This window comes from Gastrolobium bilobum, unplaced genomic scaffold (assembly GCF_033153095.1).
Source record: "Gastrolobium bilobum isolate Gb01-03AN ecotype WA unplaced genomic scaffold, APGP_CSIRO_Gbil_v1 utg26535, whole genome shotgun sequence".
Taxonomy (NCBI): Eukaryota; Viridiplantae; Streptophyta; class Magnoliopsida; order Fabales; family Fabaceae; genus Gastrolobium; species Gastrolobium bilobum.
Genome location: NW_026895910.1, coordinates 80,289 through 102,852, shown reverse-complemented (window position 1 = coordinate 102,852; position 22,564 = coordinate 80,289). Strand labels below are relative to the sequence as shown.

At 38.1% G+C, this 22,564-nt stretch overlaps 1 protein-coding gene across 1 annotated transcript; it reads right to left on the bottom strand.

Annotated features, from left to right (window-relative positions):
* Window positions 1–7,651: 7,651 nt before the first annotated feature.
* LOC133296790 (uncharacterized) lies at window positions 7,652–22,027 on the bottom strand (the record flags this gene model as incomplete). The annotated part of the gene is made up of 6 exons (XM_061495846.1): window positions 21,501–22,027; window positions 21,107–21,247; window positions 18,933–19,310; window positions 12,370–12,474; window positions 9,398–9,538; window positions 7,652–7,855 (listed from the first exon to the last, which is right to left on the bottom strand). Coding segments are annotated over exons 1-6 (1,416 nt in total), but the record flags the coding sequence as incomplete, so codon positions are not given.
* Between the last annotated feature and the right edge of the window lie 537 nt (window positions 22,028–22,564).

Sequence of the window (22,564 nt, the reverse complement as noted above, 5' to 3'; positions counted from 1 at the left end):
GAGCAGATCACTCAGGACCGTCAGAAAGGTTATTATGATCTCAAACATCGACCTCTAGAGTTTGAGGAGGGAGATCATGTATTCCTAAAGTTGTCACCGGTTACGGGTGTTGGACGAGCCCTGGGAGTGAGGAAGCTGAGTCCGAGATTTATTGGACCCTACCAGATTCTTCGTAGGGTGGGACCGGTTGCCTACCAGCTTGCCTTAACTCCTCAATTGGCAAATTTGCATGATGTGTTTCATGTTTCTCAACTGAGTAAATATGTAGTTGATCCTTCTCATGTGGTTCAACCTGATAATGTTGAGATCCGGGAGAATTTGAAGACTCTTGTTGGGCCACTGAAGATACTCGAAAGAGATGAGAAGAGGCTGAGAAATAAATCCATTCCTATGGTGAAAGTCCAGTGGGAAGGAAGGACGCCTGAAGAGTCCACTTGGGAGCGGGAAGGCGAGCATCTCCGGCAATATCCTAAGTTTAAGGACAGGTATGTTCTTGATTTTGCGGACAAAATAGCTAAAAGGTGGGGTGACTATAATAGCCCTAACCCAAGTAATTAGCAAATTACATGCAATTAAATAATTAAGCATTTTTAGTGAGTAAAATTAAGTATAAGGCTTAATTATATGAATATGAGTCACTTTGGAGTTAAAAAGTGTACTCAGTGAAAATTAAGGGGTATAAATGGGTGCAGGCAAAAGTACCCAAAATATAAAAAATAAAATTGTAAATATTCCTAGAATAATATTCCAGTCTTTTGGGTAAAGTTTGGTAATTAATGGAGTTGAATAGATAGATGAACCGACACCCGCATTATTCCACTTAACATGTGTTAAGTGATAAAACAACACAAAAAGACCCCCATTTCCCACCCAACCCGTCGAGCAACAGAGAAGAGGAAAGGAAGAAAGGAAAAGAGAGAGAAGGAGGGAAGGAGAATGAGAGAGGAGGGAGCTATTCTCAACCAAATTTGAAGATTCAAAAGCTTAAATCACTTAGAATCTCGCCCTCATCATTAATCCAAGCTTGGTTCTTAGTGGCGAGTGTTGTATTGTGAGATTTTTCCTCTCAAAGTTCGCCTCTTTGTGAGAATTTGGGGTTTTGAGAGCTTCAACCTCCATTGAAGCTTGAGGAGCCATCAATCCTTGGTTGTGTGACCATTGGTGGTAAGATTCTACTCCTTGAACCCCATAATCCATTGAAATTGCACGATCTAGGGTTTAATGAATAGTGTTTTAGGGTTTTTATGAAATGTTGATAATTGGCTATGTTCTAGGAGTATTGGAGCTTAGCGTATGTTATGAGAAATGCTAGGAATGATGATTAATCGGTGAAAATGAGCTTCGATAGTTATATGACTATACTTTGAAAATGGCAAGATTTAATGCTTGATATTGGATTTTCTTGCATTAGTGATAAATGGTTTGGTTTGGTTGATTGATGATTGTGTCCTAATGATGTCTAGGATTGAGGCATTTGGACCAACCGTAAGTGTTCAACCATTGGAGCAAGCAATGGAGCTTGGTTAGTTCAATTGGATAGGTAAGCTCATGTCGCGTTGTGATATAGAGTTGTTATGATATTGATGAATATATGTAGATATTCATTGAATTGCATGATTGATGCTATGACACCTGGATGTAGGTGTGTGCTGTGTAAACCATAGCTTGAAACCAAAGTTGATTGATTGTGGAACCGGTTGGTGGGAACAAAGGTTGACTAAAGCTTGAGGTAAGCCTTCGGACCTTGGGTGTAATTCCCTTGATTGTTCCACCAAGCCCTGAAAGGGTAGTGGTTGTTGATAGTGTATATAAATGCAATGAAATAGTGTAATGCTTTGTTATACGTATGTGTATGCATTTGGTGTGGCATAGGATGGTGTTTCCCTATGTTGTTATGTTGCATGACGATGCGTAAATCATACTTGGTAGTTTAGCTGGCCAGTAGGACTATTTGCATCTGAGTTTCCTTAGGACAGCTTGAGAGCTCGAGGGATTTCTCCTGGAGATGTTATTGCACTTTGCATAGATATGTATTTACTGCATTATTATTGTTATTGCTATTACACTGATATGGAATTATGGAGTGGAGAGATGCTCCAAGGACCCCTGGTTTACTGGATATATTTGTATATCTCACCCCGTGTTGTGGGGACCCTCTTTCAGGTAAGGATGCTGCAGGAGCCACCAGTGGCAAGTGGCCATACTTGGACTAGTAGTGATGCATGAGGATCCTGTATTTTGATATTATACATGTTGTTTTGTAGCTCACATGTATAGGATTGTAATTAATAGACAATTGAAAGATGTATGTTCTGTTTATTTGGAATGGACTTAGCCTATGCTCATGCCTTTGGTTATCTGTTTGCTGATGGGAGCCAAGGGAGTGATCATAGTGTTTTGTAAGCTAAGTTCCATAAATTGTAATGAACATGATTTGTAATTGATGATTACTTCAAGTTCAATATATGTATGCTCCTTATGTATTGGATTGTTGAGCTGAAAATTATATTAGGTACCTAGTGCTAAATTGGGGAATGTTGAGAAAACAAAGGTTATGTTGCCCAAAATTTAGTATAATCCATGAGGAGAGGTTGGATAAGTGCTAGGGTTAAGTTATGAAGCATGAACCATTGAGTCTTGTCATGGGGATGCCCTTTCCCCTAGGTTGGGACTTGAGAAATGAGAGAGGGAGAATTCCCTGGCAGCGCGCTCAAGCGCCCTGCTGCCCCTGTGAGAGCCAATGCTCTCTGCCTCCTCGCGCTGGAGCGCCCAGGGTTGCGCGCTTGAGCGCCCTTAGCCACTGAAGGAGGAGATGCTTCTGCCTCTGCGCGCTAAAACGTCCCAAATGGGGGCTTAAGCGCCCAAGATAGCGCGCTTAAGCGCCCTGGTTCACGCTTAAGCGCCCATTTACACTGAAAGACCTGACGCTCTCTGCCTCCGTGCGCTTAAGCACCCAGATGGAGGCTTTAGCGCCCGATAACGCACGCATGAGCGCCCGGTAGCGCGCTGAAGCGCGCGGGGCCTGTGTTCAACACCCTCTTGTGTTGCTTCAAATTGTCATAACTTGGGCTACAGTGCTCCAAACGAGGCGCGGTTCGAAGCCACGCGTAGCTAATGATTAGGAGAAGACATTTAATAACATTTGGTCTAAGGATATAAGAATATGATGTTAAGCTTAATTTATTTTATTCCGTAATGTAACATGGTTATGATCACGCGATTGGGCATTATAAATTCGGCATGTTTTGAAATGAAAAATTTAACCGGATTTTTAATTGAACCCATGTGATTGTAACTGCGCTTAATATCATAATGCGATGTTAACAAACCGGTTCTAGAATGGATGTTACATCTGTTTTAGGTTTTCAGTATTTTGTTACCTTTGTTGATTATTTTTCCCGTTGTACTTGGATTTATTTAATGAAAAACCGTTATGAGTTGTTTTCTATTTATCAAAAGTTCTCTGCTGAAATTGATACTCAATTTGGTGCTTCTATTCGTATTTTACGTAGTGATAATGCTAAAGAATATGTTTTTGTGGACTTTTCTAATTTCTTAGCCACACAGGGTACTCTACACCAAACTGTTTGTCCTCACACTCCACAACAAAATGGAGTAGCTGAACGTAAGAATAGACATCTCATTGAGATTGCAAGGACTCTTCTTATTCACATGCATGTTCCTCTTCACTTCTGGGCCGATGCAGTCCTTGCTTCTTGTTTTCTCATCAACTGCATGCCTTCATCTGTGCTTAATAATGACATTCCTTATAACTTATTGTTTCCAGATGTTCCTCTCTATCCTCTATCCCCACATGTCTTTGGTTGTACCTGTTTTGTTCATGATCTCACTCCTGGTAAGGACAAGTTAACATCCAAAGCTTTTAAATGCATTTTTCTTGGTTATTCTCGTCTTCCAAAGGGTTATCGTTGTTACTCTCCCGATCTCAAGCGTTACTTAGTTTCCGCTGATGTCACCTTTCTTGATCAACCCTTTAATTCTATCCCATCTCCATTGTCACGGGTTGATCATGTTCTTCCTGTTCCTTTTCTTGACTTGTCTTTGCCAGCTGCAGGTGCTTCTATTCCAGATAAGCAACCTATTGCTTCAGTACCTGAGAACCGTCCACTTCTCATTTATCAGCGTCGTAAAACTGTGCCTCCTGTCGACTCGACCCCTGCTGACTCATTGCCCCCTGCAATTGATTCTTCCCCTCTGGATCCTTCACCAGAGGCTCTTCCTATTGCTCAAAGAAAAGGTACACATACTAATCGTAACCCTTATCATCTTTATACCTTCTTGAGCTACGATCACCTTTCTCCTCCTCATTTCACCTTTGTTTCTAGTCTTTCTTCTGTTTCTATTCCTAAGACCACAGGTGAAGCATTTTTCCATCCATGGTGGCGCCAAGCGATGCTTGATGAGATGACCGCACTTCATACCAATGGCACTTGGGACCTTGTTTCTGCTCTTCCAGAGAAGTCTAAAGTTGGTTGTCGCTGGGTTTTTACTGTGAAAGTTGGACCTGATGGCCATGTTGATCGTCTCAAGGCACGCTTAGTTGCCAAGGGTTTCACTCAAATCTTTGGCCTTGATTATAGCGATACATTCTCTCCGGTCGCTAAGATGGCGTCAGTCCGCCTATTTCTTGCCCTTGCTGCTGTTCGTCACTGGCCACTCCTTCAACATGACATCAAAAATGTCTTTCTTCATGGTGATTGACAAGAAGTTTACATGGAGCAACCACCTGGTTTTGTTGCTCAGGGGGAGTCTGGAAAGGTGTGTCGTCTTCGAAAATCCTTATATGGTCTCAAGCAGTCTCCTCGAGCATGGTTCAGTCGCTTCAGTTCTGCTGTTCAGGCGTTTGGCTTAATCCGCAGTAAAGTTGACCATTCTGTATTTTATAGGATTACATCTCCTGATAAGTGCATCTATTTGTTAGTCTATGTTGACGACATCATTCTCACCGGAAGTGATCAAGACGGAATTTGTCAGTTAAAACAACATTTATTCAATGCATTTCAAACAAAGGACCTAGGGAAGCTGCGTTACTTCTTGGGAATTGAGGTGGCGCAATCTAGACAGGGCATTTCTATCTGTTAAAGGAAGTATGCCTTGGATATCCTAGAAGAAATTGGTATGTTGGGGAGTAAACCAGTTGATACGCCCATGGATCCTAATGTCAAGTTATTGGCCGGACAAGGGTAGCCGTTATCTGATCCTGGACGTTATCGGAGGCTAATTGGGAAGCTCAATTATCCTGCTGTGACTAGGCCAGATATTTCTTTCGCTGTTAGTACGGCTAGTCAGTTCCTTGATTCCCCTTGTGATTCACATTGGGATGCTGCTGTGAGGATCCTCCGATACATCAAAGGAGCACCGTGAAAAGGTTTGCTGTATTCGGATCAGAGAAATACAGAAATTTGTGGTTATTCAGATGCTGATTGGGCAGGATCACCCTCAGACAGGCGCTCTACTTCCGGTTATTATGTCTTCTTTGGAGGAAACTTAATTTCGTGGAAGAGCAAGAAACAACCTGTTGTTGCTCGATCTAGTGCAGAAGCTGAGTATCGTGCAATGGCAAGTACTACCTGTGAGTTAATCTGGATAAAGCAGTTGATTCAGGAACCCATGACACTCATCTGTGATAATCAAGTTGCGCTACATATATCCTCTAATCCTGTGTTTCATGAGAGGACCAAACATATAGAGATTGATTGTCACTTCATTCGAGAAAAGATTCAATCAGGAGAAATCAAGACAGCTTTCGTCAACTCTTCTGATCAACTAGCGGATGTCTTCACTAAAGCTCTTAGAGGTCCTCGGGTTGAATACATTTGTAACAAGCTTGGTGCTCACAATATATACGCACCAGCTTGAGGGGGAGTGTTAGAATATATTAGATATGATTAGATATGATTGGATTACTTCCTATCTGTAAATATTCTGATTGTATTAGGTCCGGGTCTTTCACTTAAGCCCATTAGGATCTCTATATATTGTAACTCTCTGAATTAGATCAATACACAGCATATTATTTTATATTCAAGTGTTCTATCTTTTGATTTTGAGCATTTTGGAGGCTATTCTCTGAAATTTTAATTTTCCTGGACACGTTTTGAAGTTTCTGCATGTTGGATTAGTGGAGTGCATCCTATGATGTTACTTCTTCATTAACAACTTGTATTTCACATTTTTATTTTTGGTTCTGTAATTTTCTAAGTTTCTTTTACTGTTTTAATGCTCCCTAAGATGGAGATGATCTAAACTCTGTAAGGTTGGGTTGGAAAAGTACCCAAACCTCAAGTAGCTATAAGGATGAATAGATTTCTGCTTTTAAATTTTATTTCCAGAATGCCTATGGTTGTTTGCTATGTTTAAGCTGTTGTATCTTGGCCATTAGTAGTTTCAGAGGAGAAATTGTTGAAAAACAAATCCTCCAGACTAGGCCCTAGGCACATGGACTTGAGTGAGAAATTACTCAATGCTTCTCTCTTCAGACATGAAAGAGACTTCCATGTAACAATAGACCAGAGCTTAAGAGTCTCACCCAGAACTTCCATAGACATATGGTAAGTGTTTGGAGTTTGAGAAAAATATGTTTTGAAAAATCAAAATGTTGCTGTAGTGTGGTTTTTAATTTGGTACTGCTGATAAGCACTTTAGAAAATATTCATCTTGATAACACTTGAGGGGAAGGTAAATTTAAACCCAACCTATTTTCTCTACTGTCTTAAGACATTTAAGTTAATACCAATTTGTTTTGTTTAATCAATCTTTCAGCATTTCTTTTTTTACAAGTTTGATAACTTTTCTGAAACTTTTCCCTTATTCCAATTTTAATTTTGTTTACATTCTGCAACAACTTAATTCACAATACAATCAGAAAATCCTTTCAAAAACAAATTCCAAAATCAAGTTCAGTTTCAGTAATTTTAATTTTAGTTCTAATTTCTTTTTTAGCAATCGCCAAATTAGAACAACTCAAATTTCCATAATCTCTGTGGGATAATATTAAGGTCTTTGTAAAGAACCAATTCAATCCAAAAGCTTCAGTTATTGGGTGAGGCTCCATTAATGGTTTTATATTTCTCTAACATGCCCCCTCACATGAGAGCCCACTGGGCTTGACAGATGAACAATCGTAGGCCCACCTACCTGTGTTAAGAGACTCTACAAGACTTAATTAATTATTAAATGGGGGGGCGGTGAGGATCAATTCAACCCAAAAACTTAAACTGTTAATTGAAGGCTTCTTTAATGGTTTATATATCTCTAACACGCCCCCTTACTCAAGAGCCCAATGGGCTTGAAGTGTGGACAATACACAGACCCACCTACCTATGCTAAGAAACTCCACAAAATTTAATTAATTATTAATTAAATGGGGGGCGGTGAGGATCTCTCTCATTAGACTCTAGATATCATATAAAGAACCAATTCAACTCAAAAGCTTAAGCTATTGGGTGAGGCTACATTAATGGTTTTATACTTCTCTAACAATCTTAATATGCCATGTACTACTTGTTGATGCATATACTTGAGCAAATCTTCCATAATTGTTAGCAAGCAACATTACCTATTAAGAAAATTAAAAATCTATACTTTTCCTATTAAGTCAGTAATCAGTATAATAGAATAACAGTCTTACCACAAAATTTGTGAACTGATCAGGGTCCACCCGTGTAGCAGACTCAGCTTGAACATCAGAGACACCTGCTGGATGAGATAATGAATCGTGAGGATCAACCATGCCCAATGCCAGTGGTTCATCCCATCTGTTCACTGTGGGCAGAATTCCTACTTCATACATATGTTCCTCCAACTGGGGGTAAAATGTATTATATGGTGCCACCTGATAAGTTACAAGAGAGAAAATAATTTCAAATAATAAGTCAAGCAGAGGAGCTAGGATTTTACAAAAATTATGCAAACCCTTATCAGAAGCTAATACCACTACAAGAAGCAGAATTGCATAAATGGGGACAGAATTGTAGAGTTTTATAAAGAGGCCACTGAACCAAAGACCCATATTCTTAGTGATAAAAAAAATTGGTTAGTAAAAATGTTACTAGATGTTTAACTTAAACTCAAATACTAGTTCCTGCAGAGCATCAAATATAATAATCTAACAAGACTTATCCATTATACCTCTTCAAGCTTAATCAAGGAGTTAACCCTTTTTTATCTTTTTCTCTGCTTATATTAACCACAGCTTATCACCACGTTAGGCCTCATATGGTTATTAAGGTTAGATGAGGTGAATAAGGGATAAGACGGATTTAAGTTGTAAGCATCCAACACACGTCGCAGGTTGGACCATAGTAGTGAGGAAGGTATGAGGAGTGAATTCTGTTAAAGAAAGTCATTAAAAGCAGAGAGGGAGAGGGGGATGGCAGGCAGAAAGAATTAGAGTGGCTTTGGGTGGGGTTGGCCTTTCCTAAGCAATGTTGTCAAGATTGCAGTCCAGCACATAGGATCATAAATTTTACAAGGTTCCCCTCAACGAGCAATCTAGATTCTGCCTCTAAACTCATTTTCATGGAATCACTGTAACATCGCTGTGCTGGAACATAGAAGCGGTAGAAACATTTGGTCCATCAGTATTAACAAACAGTCACACCAAAGATGTAATTCTTGACTGAAGACCCAAGCCAACCCATCCGCTAGCTATTGATTTCCTTAAGTGTAGCCATCGAACTAGCGAGAAGTGTGACAAACACAAGTCCTAGCTGATTGTGTGACTTGGTGGTTCTCAGAAGTTTGGTGCCTCTGCAATCAGGAGGGGCTGTGCGACTGAATGGTTTGGTGCTGTCCAAGTAGGTGGTTCTCACTCCAGTGGTTTGGTGCTGTGTTCTATGCTGTGCGTCCTGTTTTGTGCTGTGGGACTGTAATGTTTGCTAGAGGGCTAGTGTCTTTTTAAGACATAGTATATCATTATGCATGTTCTATTGACTTTAGGGGTATATATATATAGACAACACTGTTCCTAAGGCTGAGATTCTCTGTCTGAGTTTCTATTTGCTGTGGTTTTTCTTTTTTTCTTTGCTGTTTTCCATTTCAAGAAATTCCAGAACACTATCTTGTTGTAAGGAGCTTGATTCCATTTTTTAGATCAATACAGTTCCTATCACATTAACATATAGGTCATATACTATATGCACCAAGAAACTTGCAATATTAGCTAATTATTCTGTATTAGGTTAAATCAGACAAACCACAGGATTTATCACAAATCAACCACTTTGCAAATTCTGTAGTGGCATCTAATTGGAGGCCTAAGCACAGTTTGCAAACTTCACAAAGTTACATGCTCATGTAATAGCCAACACAGAAAGGCCGAGCACCAACTGGCCAGCAACTTCATAAATCATGCACGGAGAGTGAAGATGCTCACCTGCAGTTTATGGTTATCACCAACAATAAGAGGTTGTTGGTTAACTCCCAAAAAGAAAATGCATTCACGGCAGTTGGCAATACAAATACGTTTTGCTGCCACAATCACATGAACCCGTTCACAGTGTTCTACTCTCACAGCCTGTTAAACCAAAAAAATAGTGAAGCTCAATTTCAATACTGATAACGAAGCAGCAGCTATTCTAACAATCATAGTAAGCAGAACAGAGCTAAATAAACAGCATTATAATATTCTAAATTGAATATGTTATAAACAGACAACAAAACAGCCAGTTATACAAAACTGCAGAGATTTTATTTGGAAAAAAAGGAAAAGAATAAACCAAAAAAAACCACTCCACGTTTAAACCCGACTAGCGAATGTATATTATACTTAATATTCAATAATTTAATAAAAAAGTGAAGCTAGACTTATAATACCAATCAATTTTGTAAAAAAACATAAGATACCCTAAATATTTATATTAAACTCAATAAAATGGTAATCATAATCCAACGAATCTAATAGTTGGTACAATAAACCAGCGTTGTCAAACACGGACCGACCCGGGTCCCGGTGGGATAGCCGATTGGAGTTACACTTTAGACCGGCCATGCAATCAGCCCAATACAACCCTCACAACCCGCCCGGGTTTTTTCAAGTCCCATTGACCCTCGGGGACTTGTGAACCAATGTGGGTCAGATTAAAAAAATAAAAAATAAAAAATAAAAAATACACAAATCACAAAAGTAAAACCCGGCGTCCAACGAAATCCCTAAGGGGTAAAATCTAAACACTATGGGTGGTGGTTGATTCCACAGATCGTCCTCGCCGTAGGTGGTGGTCTTCGTCGTCGGAGTCCGTCGGAGTCCCTTTCCCTTTCCACAAAGCTGTTCATTTCCATTTTGTTTGGTCAAAGCAGCATTTTCTTTTTGGTTCATTGCTTGACGTCGACAAGTATGCATAGGGTTCAGATTCACGCTCGGGAACTAAGAATTCTTGATCCCTTGATCTCTTAAGTCTTACCCCTCTACCATTCTGGGTCGTGAAAGGGCCATTGTTATTAACTTGGAGGTGCTTGCAATTTTTATTTTATTTTATTTTTACATTTTGTTTTCTAATTTGTGCTTTTTGTGTTATTTTTAATTTGTTTCTCTGGTTCTTATTTTCAGCATATCAAAGCAGTTATCGCAGCCGAAGAGGTTAGTTGTATTTTCTTTTGTGTGTATGCATTTATTGTTGATTGTAGGCATCTAAGACCCTCTGTGTGTGTTGTCTCTGGTGCTCAACCTTTTGTGGGGTTCCCTTAAGCAATATATTGCTTGTGTCTCTCTTGTAATTTAGCTGTTTTATTTTTTTATTGATAGATGTAAAACCAAGTTATACTGCAACTTGTTTTGAACATTTGATCCTTGTGGTGGTTGGTGTTAAATTTGGTGATAAATTTTTACGAAAATTGATTGGCATATTATTCATTATATAAATATTATATACCTCTCTTAATTTAAAAATAAAAAATTCTAGTGTGCTTTCCCTTTCCCTTCAAAGCCTTCGATTTGTAGCTTCAGCGTACTATTGAGAATTCATTAATGGCAGAAGTTTTGGTAGGACAATTTATCTCTACCATTATTGAAAAGGGGATTGTGATTCATAGTACAATCAAAGAAATAATGTCCCTTTGTCTCTATTCTTCACTGCAAATGGAGAGTGTGGGCGGTCATGGAAAATTACAAGCTCGAGATGTTATAAAGCTCTCGAGATTGAAGTTTACAATTTATCCGTAACAGTTAATATGCTTGAACTCCTTCCTTGGTGGAATTAAGGTTATGGAAATTACTTTGTTCAATTATTCTTTTTTCTAGAAGTTTGCTGATTTATGTTGTTTAACTACATCCTTGACTATTTTATGGATGGTCAACTTAACTTGGTATCAATGGAGAGGACTCTCATAATGGAAAATGTGCTAATGGAGATTATTCTCCAGTGCTCTGCTTATTGAACAAGTTTCTTGAGTTGCACCCCCGATGTTAATTCTTCATATATATATATATATATATATATATATATATATATATATATATCGAAAAATCAAAAATTCAGTCACTGGACTGTCCAGTGACTGAATTTGCACTATATTCTCCCGCGAGAATATAGTGCAAAAATATTACAATGGCGTTCTTCGGTGTTCTCCCAGGAGAATATAGTGCAAATATTTTTTGCACTATATTCTCGCGGGAGAATATAGTGCACTGGACCAAAATTACATCAAGTCACTTGATACTCACTAAGCCCTATATATATATATATATATATATATATATATATATATATATATATATATATATATCCGGGTCAACCGATCCGACCAGTGACTCAGTAACCCAGTACCACAACCGGGTCGATACCCAGGTCAGGTTTGACAACACTGCTAAAACGCAACACAACACAACATTTTTAGTACCAACAGGAATGACGTGTTTGAGTATCAAAGAGTGACGAAGTATCGGACACGACATGTCAAGGTTTTTAAAGTGTCGGTACTTCATAACATATGAATGTCTTCATGCTAATCAAGAGGCAGTGCATGAATAAATGGAAAGGAAAAAAAAAATAGCTGCAACCCATGCTATAGAATGGAAGCTAAATTTAAGATATTGATTATACACTACTCCACAAGCCTCAATGATTGTCCAGGTTACATTAGTAAAACAATGTTTTATAGAAAGAGCTAGTTCCATTCCCCTTCCCCTTGCCTACTATAATTTTAATCCTAAAAAGGTACCACTCCATTAAAGCCAGCTGGACAGTCGCCATATCAGTTTCATGATCTTTGTATTTTTCACTTTATAACTAAAGATGAGAACACAATACCATTTCCCAAATTCCTATTATAAAAACCATATATATTCTAATACTTTATTAGACTCATTATGCTTCTCTTAAAAGCAGAACATAAAGAGTTATTATTTACCTTGCCAACGGCTCCTAGAACTATTGTAGCATCTGAACATCCATAGACAGTTGCATATCTCAAAGGCGCTAAAATGTAGATGGTAGACTCATGGCAATTGAGAACCTGCAATGACCAAACACAATTTTTATAGCATGCTGCATGCCAATTTCCATAATAATCTCGAGACATCTCAACGTCCAAAACATGTGAAGTAAGAGATACATAAGGTGCTAAATAGGATCAGAAAAAGAACATGGATTGCAAAATAGTAAAACAAAACCTCTAACAGAAGGCAAGGAATCAACTATCACAAATGTTTAGGCTGTTATGTACAAGACTAGGTAAGTGTTTTTTTCTCTAACACTACTCAAAAGTCAAAAAACATTCAACATCAACATCAACATCAACATCAACAACACCTTTATCCCAAATTAATTGGGGTCGGTGGTAGATGAACCCACATGAAAGATACAAAACGGTTGAAAAAAAGTAAAAAAATAAAAAATAAATAAATAAATAAAAATACACAAATAAAATAATAAAATAAAATAAAATGAAATAAAAATATATGTATATATAAATAAATAAAAGTAAAAAAGAAAGGGACAAGAAGAAGTGGGGGAAATGAAGGGGAAAAGGACTAAAAAAGGACCATCTGGAACATAGGAATAACAGCGAGTCTAACCCTCCACCATACTTATAGCTTTTCTCCATTCCTTTCTAAGACATATTGTCCGCCAATCTATATCCCACTCCATTAAATCTTGTTTTACTACTTTCCCCCAAGTAAGCTTCGGCCTACCTCCCTCAAAAAACATTGTGAACATTAAAATTAAAAGCACAAGCAGTGCAGTCTATTCCATATAGAAAAGGCAAATAAGTAGAGAACATGATATCTGGTATAAGACAAGAAATAAACCGAATCAAAGCTTTTTGTAAAGAACCATGTCAACCCCAAAACCTTAAGGTTTTGGGTTGAAGTAATTCTTTCATGGTATCAGAGCCTTTGTGTCATGGGTTCGATTCTTACCGTCCCCACTTTCTCTTGTGTTGCATAGAAAGGTTAGTAGAAGAAACAATTGAGAGATAGGGTATTGGGTGCAAGATTTTTTCCTTTTCTTAAGGCAATGGGTAAGTCATCAGAGACACTGGGTAAATTATCAGAAGCAATGGGTAAGTCATCAGAGACAATAATATCCTGTTCAGAAACAAGAGATTCAGGATTTGCCAGTGATTCAGACGATTGAGGTTGCTAGTGAAGCAGTATGGGTTGTTTCCTCCTCTGATATACCAATTTAGGTGTCAAAAATTTCCGTATCTCCAGTGTACTTGAAGGTACTGACACATCAGGAGTAGACACAGGAGGGAGAGGAGTAGGAATAGAAGTAGACAAGGACGACCTAGACTCAAAGAAGGAAGGGAACGAGACTTCTGAAGAACTGTTCTCCCCCTGAAGATGAGGACCCTGGAAAAAGAACTCAGGTTCATGAAAGGTGACATCCATAGAAACAAAAAAATTTCGACTCGGAGGATGATAACACTTGCAGCTTTTTTTTATCAGGGGCATAACCAAAGACGACACACTTAAGAGCCCTAGGATCCAACTTACTGCGATGTTGTTTATGAACATGGACAAAGGCAACACAATCAAACACTCGTGGCGGAAGACTCTGCAAAATGGGAACATAAGGAAAGAAAGAAGTCATGGAATGAATAGGACAGGTATTATTAAGGACCCGTGAAGGTAAGCGGTTGATCAAAAACGCTGCAGGCCTGCAGCTCACACGACTTCTCCCCAATAAGAACTAGGAACAGATGTCTAGAACAGTAGCACTCTGCCGACTTCAAGGAGGTGACTATTTTTTCCTTCAGCAACCCTGTTTTGTTGAGGAGTATCAACACATGTGAGCACATGAATCATATCTTTGTCTGAAATGAATTGCAACAGACGTTGGTTGACGTACTCAGTACCATTATCAGATCTTAATCTTTTAATATTCTTACCAAACTGAGTCTCGACCATGTGATAAAATCGGATAAATATCTCTGGTACTTCAAACTTGTCTTTCATCAAGAATATCCATGTCACCCGAGTACAATCGTCAATAAAAGAAACAAACCACTTTGCACATGAAACACTATGCACTTTAGAAGGCCCCAAACATCAGAATGAACCAAAGAAAAAGATTCAATGCTTTTGACAACACTAAAAGGAAAGGACACTCGATGGTGTTTTGCAAATTCACAAGCATCGCAATGAAAGGTCTCAACTGACTGATTTAGAAACAGAGAAAGAAACATTTACTTCAATAGTCTAAATGATGGGTGCCCCAGACTCTTGTGATGGAGCCAAATCACAGATCTGCCATAGAAGGATGACGTGACATCAATAGCTGATTTTTGGTATCATTTGTAGCATGTTCTGGAAGGAGATAATATAACCCAATCTGCTCCTCAACAACTCCAATTGTCTTTCTCATGGTAAGATTCTGAATAACACAATGAGAAGGAAAAAATGTGATGAAACAATCCAAATCAGTTGTAAGCTTTTGAGCAGAGATAAGATTAGTGGAAAGTTGAGGAACATAAAGAACATTTTTAAGAAACAAGGAAGGTTGAATTTTAATGTTACTTGAATCAATAACTAATTTATGGGATCCATCGGCTACAGCTGTAGTATGACTACCAACAATTGGATGATAAGAAAGAAAAGACTCAGCAAGACAAGTCATATGATCAATTGCACCAGCATCCAAAATCCATGAGGTTTTAAAATCAGTGCAAGAAGCAAAAAAAGATGTAGATTGTGTGTTCTTAACAGACAAGATCAAAGAATTGTCAGACGGCTTACGCAGAGTATCAATAGCGGTCTTAAGCTGCTCCAACTCCCCATGCCGAATATTCACATATGAAGTAACATTATCACACTTCCCATGAAAGCAAAAACACGTCTCTTGTGTGTCCAGCACTCTTACAATAGATGCACCAATGTCTCATGGACAAATAAAACAAATCAAATAGAACAACCCAAAAGAAGTGGGTAATTACCAATGAAGTCAAAAAAAAGTCTCCAGAGAGCCCAAAGAGCAGAATAACTTCAAGTTTAAGTCCAAACAGAAGCAAAATTATTAGATATGCAAAAAGAGGAACCAGAAAACGCCAAAAAATCTGCAACTTGAGGCAAAAAACACACAAACGCACAACCAGGCGATGTTGTAGAAGCCTCTGAACATCCCAAACAGCAACAAAAAAATCAGATCTGATTAAAGGAGGCACAAGTGGCCAAAAAGATCCAATTTTTATGACAAGTAGAGGTCTCTAAACGTCCCAAACAGCAACAACAAAAAATCAAATCTGATCAAAGGAGGCACAAGTGGCAAAAAAGATCCGATTTTTATGACGAGATCAAAGACCCACTGCTGGAAGCGTATGTAGATTGATAGATATGGAAAAACGGAGTCAAACAATGGTCCTCTTGGTCCAAAAGGTCCCCAAAACAATTTTCCAATGGCAACGAGAGGCTAACAAATAGGGTTCCACTCTAAAGGTGGCAATTGCCGAAGCAGAGCCCTCAGGATCGAGAGCACTGATACCATGTTAAGAACCAATTTAAACTCGAAAGCTTAAGATGTTGGGTGAGGACCTTTTTAATGGTTTGTACTATTCTCTAACACGTCTCCTCATACGAGAGCCACTGGGCTTGAAGAGTGGTCAATGCATAAACCTACCTTTGCTAAGAAAATTCCACAAGAGAAGTGGGGCCGGTGAGGATCGAACCCATGACACCGAGGCTCTGATACCATGTAAAGAACCAATTCAACTCAAAAGCTTAAGCTGTTAGGTGAGGACCTTTTTAATGGTTTATACTATTCTCTAACACTTTTATATAATATGCACGAGCGCGCGCGCGCGCACATAATGTTGAAACTCATTGAAAATACAAGTCTAAAACTAAGATGGAACAAACTGCTGAGACCAGCAAATTAGAGCCCGACGAGCATCTTGGCTACTTTTGAAATAATGATTTGTCATGCATTTAAGGGGATTAATTTTCTCATGCTACACACACAATACATGAGTGGGGTCCACAAAAAAAATCAAGATGGCACCCACTCATGTATTGTGTGTGTAACATGAGCAAATTTTCTCATGCAAAATGAGAAAACTATTTCCCTGCATTTAAAGCTAAACTGATTCCAGAAACAACAGAGGAGAAAGATTTGGGAGAAAAAAAAAGATAATATTATTTGAGGATTTTGACACTTCTCAAACCCATGCATTACTGCCTTAAGTAAATTTATAAAACTTTCACCTCAATGAAGAAATCTGAGGTTTGACAAGTTACTTAACGAACAAAAAGAGATTGAGTTCAGATAGGAAGACACTAAAAACAAACATATCTAGAACTTATTTCATTAGTACTTTGTCTGCATGAAATTAAACCGAGGAAAGCACAAGAATATAAATTATAATCTTTCTCCACAGCCATTTCACATGCTATAATTATACATATATTGGTTATTAAGCTTTGATCTCTATTTATGCTTTAAAGGCCTTAATTGAATAACATCCAGCTGAATAGATGATTGACCATAAAAAAAATCTTACTCTAAAAATATTATACATATTTGGCTTTAAATAATCTCTCTAAAAATTATGTTTGGCAAGACGTTTAAAAATCCATTAGTCAGAATTAAAGTAATAAAAAATCACTTAAATATGTTTCATTCATAAGTAATTTGTATTTTAAAATAAATGCAACAACTAGAATACAAGTCGTAAGTCTTCAATGCATATTGTTAGAGAATAATATAAATTATTAAAAAAGTCTTCACCCAACACCTTAAGGTTTTGGGTTGAAATGGTTCTTTACATGGTATCGGAGCTTCAGTGACCACGAGGTCAAGAGTTCTATCCTCACCGCTCCTCACTTTCTTGTGTAATTAAATAAAAGCATAAGGTAAACCAAACATTGAGTCTCTGCAATATCCACGCTTCAAATCCAAAAGGCTCTTGCGTGAGGGGGTGTGTTACAGAATAATATAAACTATTAACAAAGCCTTCACCCAACACCTTAAGGTTTTGGGTTGAAATGGTTCTTTACATGGTATCAGAGCTTCAGTAACCACGAGGTCACAAGTTCGATCCTCACCACCCCCACTTGTGGAATTAAATAAGTATAAGGTAAATCAAAAAAAAAAAATGGGGCCTATGCAATATCCACGCTTCAAGCCCAAAGGGATCTTGCGCCAGGGTGTGTGTTAGAAAATAATATAAACCATTAAAAAAGCCCTCACCCAACACTTTAAGATTTTTGGTTGAAATGGTTCTTTACATGGTATTAGAGCTTCAGTGACCATGAGGTCACGAGTTTGATCCTCACCGCTCCCCACTTTGTAGTGGAATTAAATAAAAGCATAAAGGTAAATCAAAAATTAGGTCTGTGCAATATCCACGCTTCATGCCCAAAGAGTTCTTGCGTGAGGGAATGTGTTACAAAATAATATAAATCATTAAAAAGGTCATCACCTAACAGCTTAAGCTTTTGGGTTGAATTGATTCTTTACACATATTAACAACTAGATCCACACACTACAAGTTAGAAATGATGTCCGAAATGATGTCCAACATTTGCCAAAAATGCATTGGGCACTGAGTAAAATTCAAATCACAAACCTAAACTTATGCCAGGCTACATAACATGCCCTCAACTGGAAAAACTTTGAATCAAGCCATAGTACTGAAAAAGTAGGCACTCCTTCCGTCAACTTTTTGCCAAATATGTAACTAACTCCTAACTTAAGCATTCAACTTACACATTTTCTCAAAATGGCATAATTGTCAAAATGTGAATAGAAGGACAACTCACTTTTCCATTATCACGGAGAGGCGTGACGACTAGAAAGTTTCTGTCCAGATATGAGTTTAGCACATAATGCACTATTAGAATATCTACAAAATATCTTCGAATCTTCAGAGTATGTTTGGAATATTATGCATATATTATAGGATCAATTAGTCCTGTAACTAGGAGCAATTGCAGTTGTTTCCTAATTTTATTAAGTTTCCTAATCTGTTCCATTATTTAACTAGGGTTAGGAGAGTAGCTTGTACTGGTAGTACATTAGTGCTACACTAGTACTTGACCTAATTGTTAGCTAGTACTTGACCTGATTGTTAGTAGAAACGAGTCAATACTTCATATTTTACACATTACACCGTATCAATCTCATATCTTATTATTCAGTGTTTATTCTGTTTTCCTCCTTCACTAACTAAACCATATACTTTCAACACAGACCAAGTCCAGCTTTTTCAACTTTCAGACATAAAACTGCATGTGAATGAAACTCAAATCAAAGCATCAGCCATTTCTCATTATATTAAGTTGGAACATGAAGAGCTAAGTAGCCTATTCATTTAGAAACAGAGGAACATTTGAAACATAACTCCAGTTATTAGTAACTATTAGGATAAATAGTTCATTATTCAAAGGTCATAGATCTAAATGTTAGCAACATCGTACCTGAAAAAAAATTAAAATGTCAAATATATGGAAAGAAGACATGTAAAAAACAAACCTTAACAGAGGAACCTTTAATGTCAGATGCATGCTTCACATAAAACGATTTAGAGATCCCTTCAATGAAACTTGGACCTCTAGTACTTGTTGAGACCTTAACTGAGGCAGTGCATGCATCAGTCATAGCAACATCCTGATCAGTGGCACTGGATGGCCCATTTTCCTTTGCAGAAGTCCTTTCAGAAATATGCTCCAAAGCAGAAGTTATATTCTGCAGAAGCCAATCATGAACTTGCGCGGCAGGAACAGGAACGGCAGGCATGTCAGGATCTGAGTTTGCAAAAAAAGGAGATGCTTGACTCAAAGAATTTCCTTCAGCCTTATCACCAAACTGAACCAGAAACCCAAGGTGCTCGAATTTATCCATACTTAAAACCTAAAACAATGACGTCAAATAAGCAAAATACTAAGAACCAAAAAAAATATTACAGTTTAAAATACAATACAAGGGAAATACTGAAATAAAACCTACAGTCAAATCAACATCAACATCACCTTTATCCCAAACTAATTGGGGTCAATGGTCGATGAACCCAAATAAAAAGCAAGAAAACATTGAGGGAAAAGAAAAAAATAAGAAAGAAATAAATAAATAAATATAGGGAAAGAGGACCATATGGAACATAGCAAATAACAGGTATACCTCTCCAAATACTAATAACTTTCCTCAGCTCCATCCTTTGACAAACCTAATGCAAATCTATTTCCCATTCTGTCTTAAAACAATTAGAATTTCTCAAAATTCCTTACTTATCTTCATTTAATACTGCATATTATGAAACTACGTTGAATTCACTAAAAGGAAAAAAATTATAGAGAATTGACTGCTAAGACAACATGTCATGCCCCAATGAAAAGGTGGAATTATGTTTAACAATATGCTATGTGATGCATTAGTGAGCAAATGGTAGTAAGTAGTAAGTCTTACCGCAAATCCAATATATCCTTTCATTATGATTACCAATGACTAAAAATCATACATGCATTGTCAAATGCATTTGAAACTAAAACTGAATTAATTAGTTTATAAAAATAGGGACTAGAATCAACACCAAGAGAAGTTGGTATCAACAACAGCAAAGTAAAGTCAGACATCCTTATCAAATTAAAATAGATTCTGCCCCAATATGAACCAAGGCGGAAGAGGCAAACTACCAGCCATGCCGTCTGTAGAAACGTCCAGTCCAGTCATATTGGCTCTCCCTTGCACAGGCATGCATGTAAATCAGCATACATGATTTCATATAGTCCACACTGTCACTTGACACGTCCCGAACCTAATTGTACAAAAGCTCACTCCAGCCTCATTCTTAGCAACAGGTCACTGATGATTGAGTATGAGTCTTAAAAAGATGGGCAAAGATAGCATCATCCACACCATCCCCAGATCACTAGATTTTACTATATATTGGAATAACTGAATAAGTGAAGATCACTCAGCCACATTTGCTTGGTATCAAGTGAATAATCAAATAGGTTCCATTAAAGTTCAAAAGCAAAAAGAAGTGGAACTGCTTGAAATTTACAACTATATTATTCTGTCAATGACTCTAAAATAGCAGGAATACTAAAAACATAATCCATCCAATAATGTTCTAATTAGGTTAATGGCCATTTGTTAGCACTGATTGCTCAAAAGAATTTTGACCATATATAGTCGCATTTGTCCAAGATTCTTATTCTTACATGCAAACACGACCACCACCACCACCCCAAAGAAAAAATGAAACTCAGCATACTATAAACTATAGGGTCATGTTTTCTGCCCTCCGCAAGGAATCGCCAGTGATAGTGCTATATCATAAATCAGAAATACAAGGTTGCAATCAACACAAGGGGTATCTATCTGCTCCATATAATGGAGTAATATTAATACAGTTTACCCAATTTATGTTTTAAGCAATAGGAAGAAAAAAAACTACCGTCAATTTGAAGGAGTTAAAACTCTAGATGCAACAGTTTTACACAACAATTACACAAACAAAACTAAGACATCGTTGTTATATACACGGGATGGCACCAAACCAGCATATTGATTCCAATAATGGATCCCAAAGACGAAATAACACAGCATAGCTATATGCCAATATTTTTACAAGGCATATAGGAAATAATCTATTGAAGCGAAAATTATAAAACCATAAGTAGCATGCAAAAATATAACAAACCAACCAGAGATTCTTCTCCTTCGCCTTCCACGGGCTCCGATAGAAGAGATAGAATGTTAGCAAGGTGCTTTTGCAGATACGATAATTGATGTGCCTCTTCATCAGCCTGCGATGGCACAAAACGCCGACTATTGCTGCGCACAAGCTGCAAAATATCAAAAATGCGGGATTAACACTATTGAGCATCAACAGTATTAGTATGCGTTTGGATTACCTTATTTTTGTGCTCAAAACAGCTTAATTATCAAAAGCTTTGTAAGAGAGCTTTTGAAAGCAAAAACCAAACAGGCGCACTTACTTGAAAATTGAAATGAGCTTAATATGGAAATAGAAATAACCACAACATTTTAATGATTGCATTGCAACGATCGAAATAAGAAACGGAGAATCGAGTTCACCTGCAGCGGCGAGAGGGCCGACAAGTAACCGTCGAAGGCGGAGGTGGAAGGCCAAACGTCGGCGACGGCGGCGGAGTCCTTATGGTGGGACCGGGGGAGCAATCTCTTGTAGGATTGGATGTAGAGGAACAGGACCAGATCGTGCACGTCGGCGGAGACGGCGTCGTTTTGGGCGGGGGAGTCGGAGTGGAGGACGGAGGCGAGGGTGTCGAGGATGAGCGTGGCGTGGTCGGTGGAGATCTGGAGTGACTCGGAGATGGAGGCTGAGTCGACTCGCTGGTTGGAGGACGAGTCGAGAAGCTTGTGCTTCAAGTGGATTAGGGTTTGTGTGGGGTCGGAGAAGATGAGCTTGGGAATGGGCAAGAGACCGTGTTCGAAGGGCTCGCGCCTTGGGTGAATCACGGTGGTGCTCGAACAAGATGTGGAAGGTTCGATTGGCTCAGTCATGGCTCTAGACAGAGACAGACAGAGAGAGAATGGTGCCAATTGAAGAGAGAGAGAGAGGGATCAGATCTTTGGTGATGAATGATGATGAGAATGAAGGAGGGAGAGAAACGAGGGTTGCGTTCCGGTGTGCTTCGCCGTGTGGGAGTATGGTGGTGTGGCCAATTACTTTGTGGCACGTTGAACTTTTCTTTTTAAAGATTCATCGGAATACGAAGTTTTAATGAGTTGTATGGTACTTACAAGGATATTTCATTCCATTGGGCGTGACATTTTTCTAGTTCATTGTAAATACATTCATGTGTTCAATGAAAATTATATGTTGTAATCATACTCAAAAGAAACTCCACGATTTGCTATTTGAATCCCACAATTTGGCATGATTTGATAAGTCATCCATATTTAATTATTTATCATGTGAAAAATATTCACAATAATCATCTTTGGGAGGGGTTTAAAGCCTTAATCCTGAACTTGCCCCGAATTGAATTAGTTGCGAAACGATGAACCGATTGAAATATTTTCAAAAAAAAAATAATAATAATCACAATGATTCATTAATTTTTTTGTCAATTCTCATAAATAAAATAAAAAGTCAAATAATCTTAAATAGTTAGACT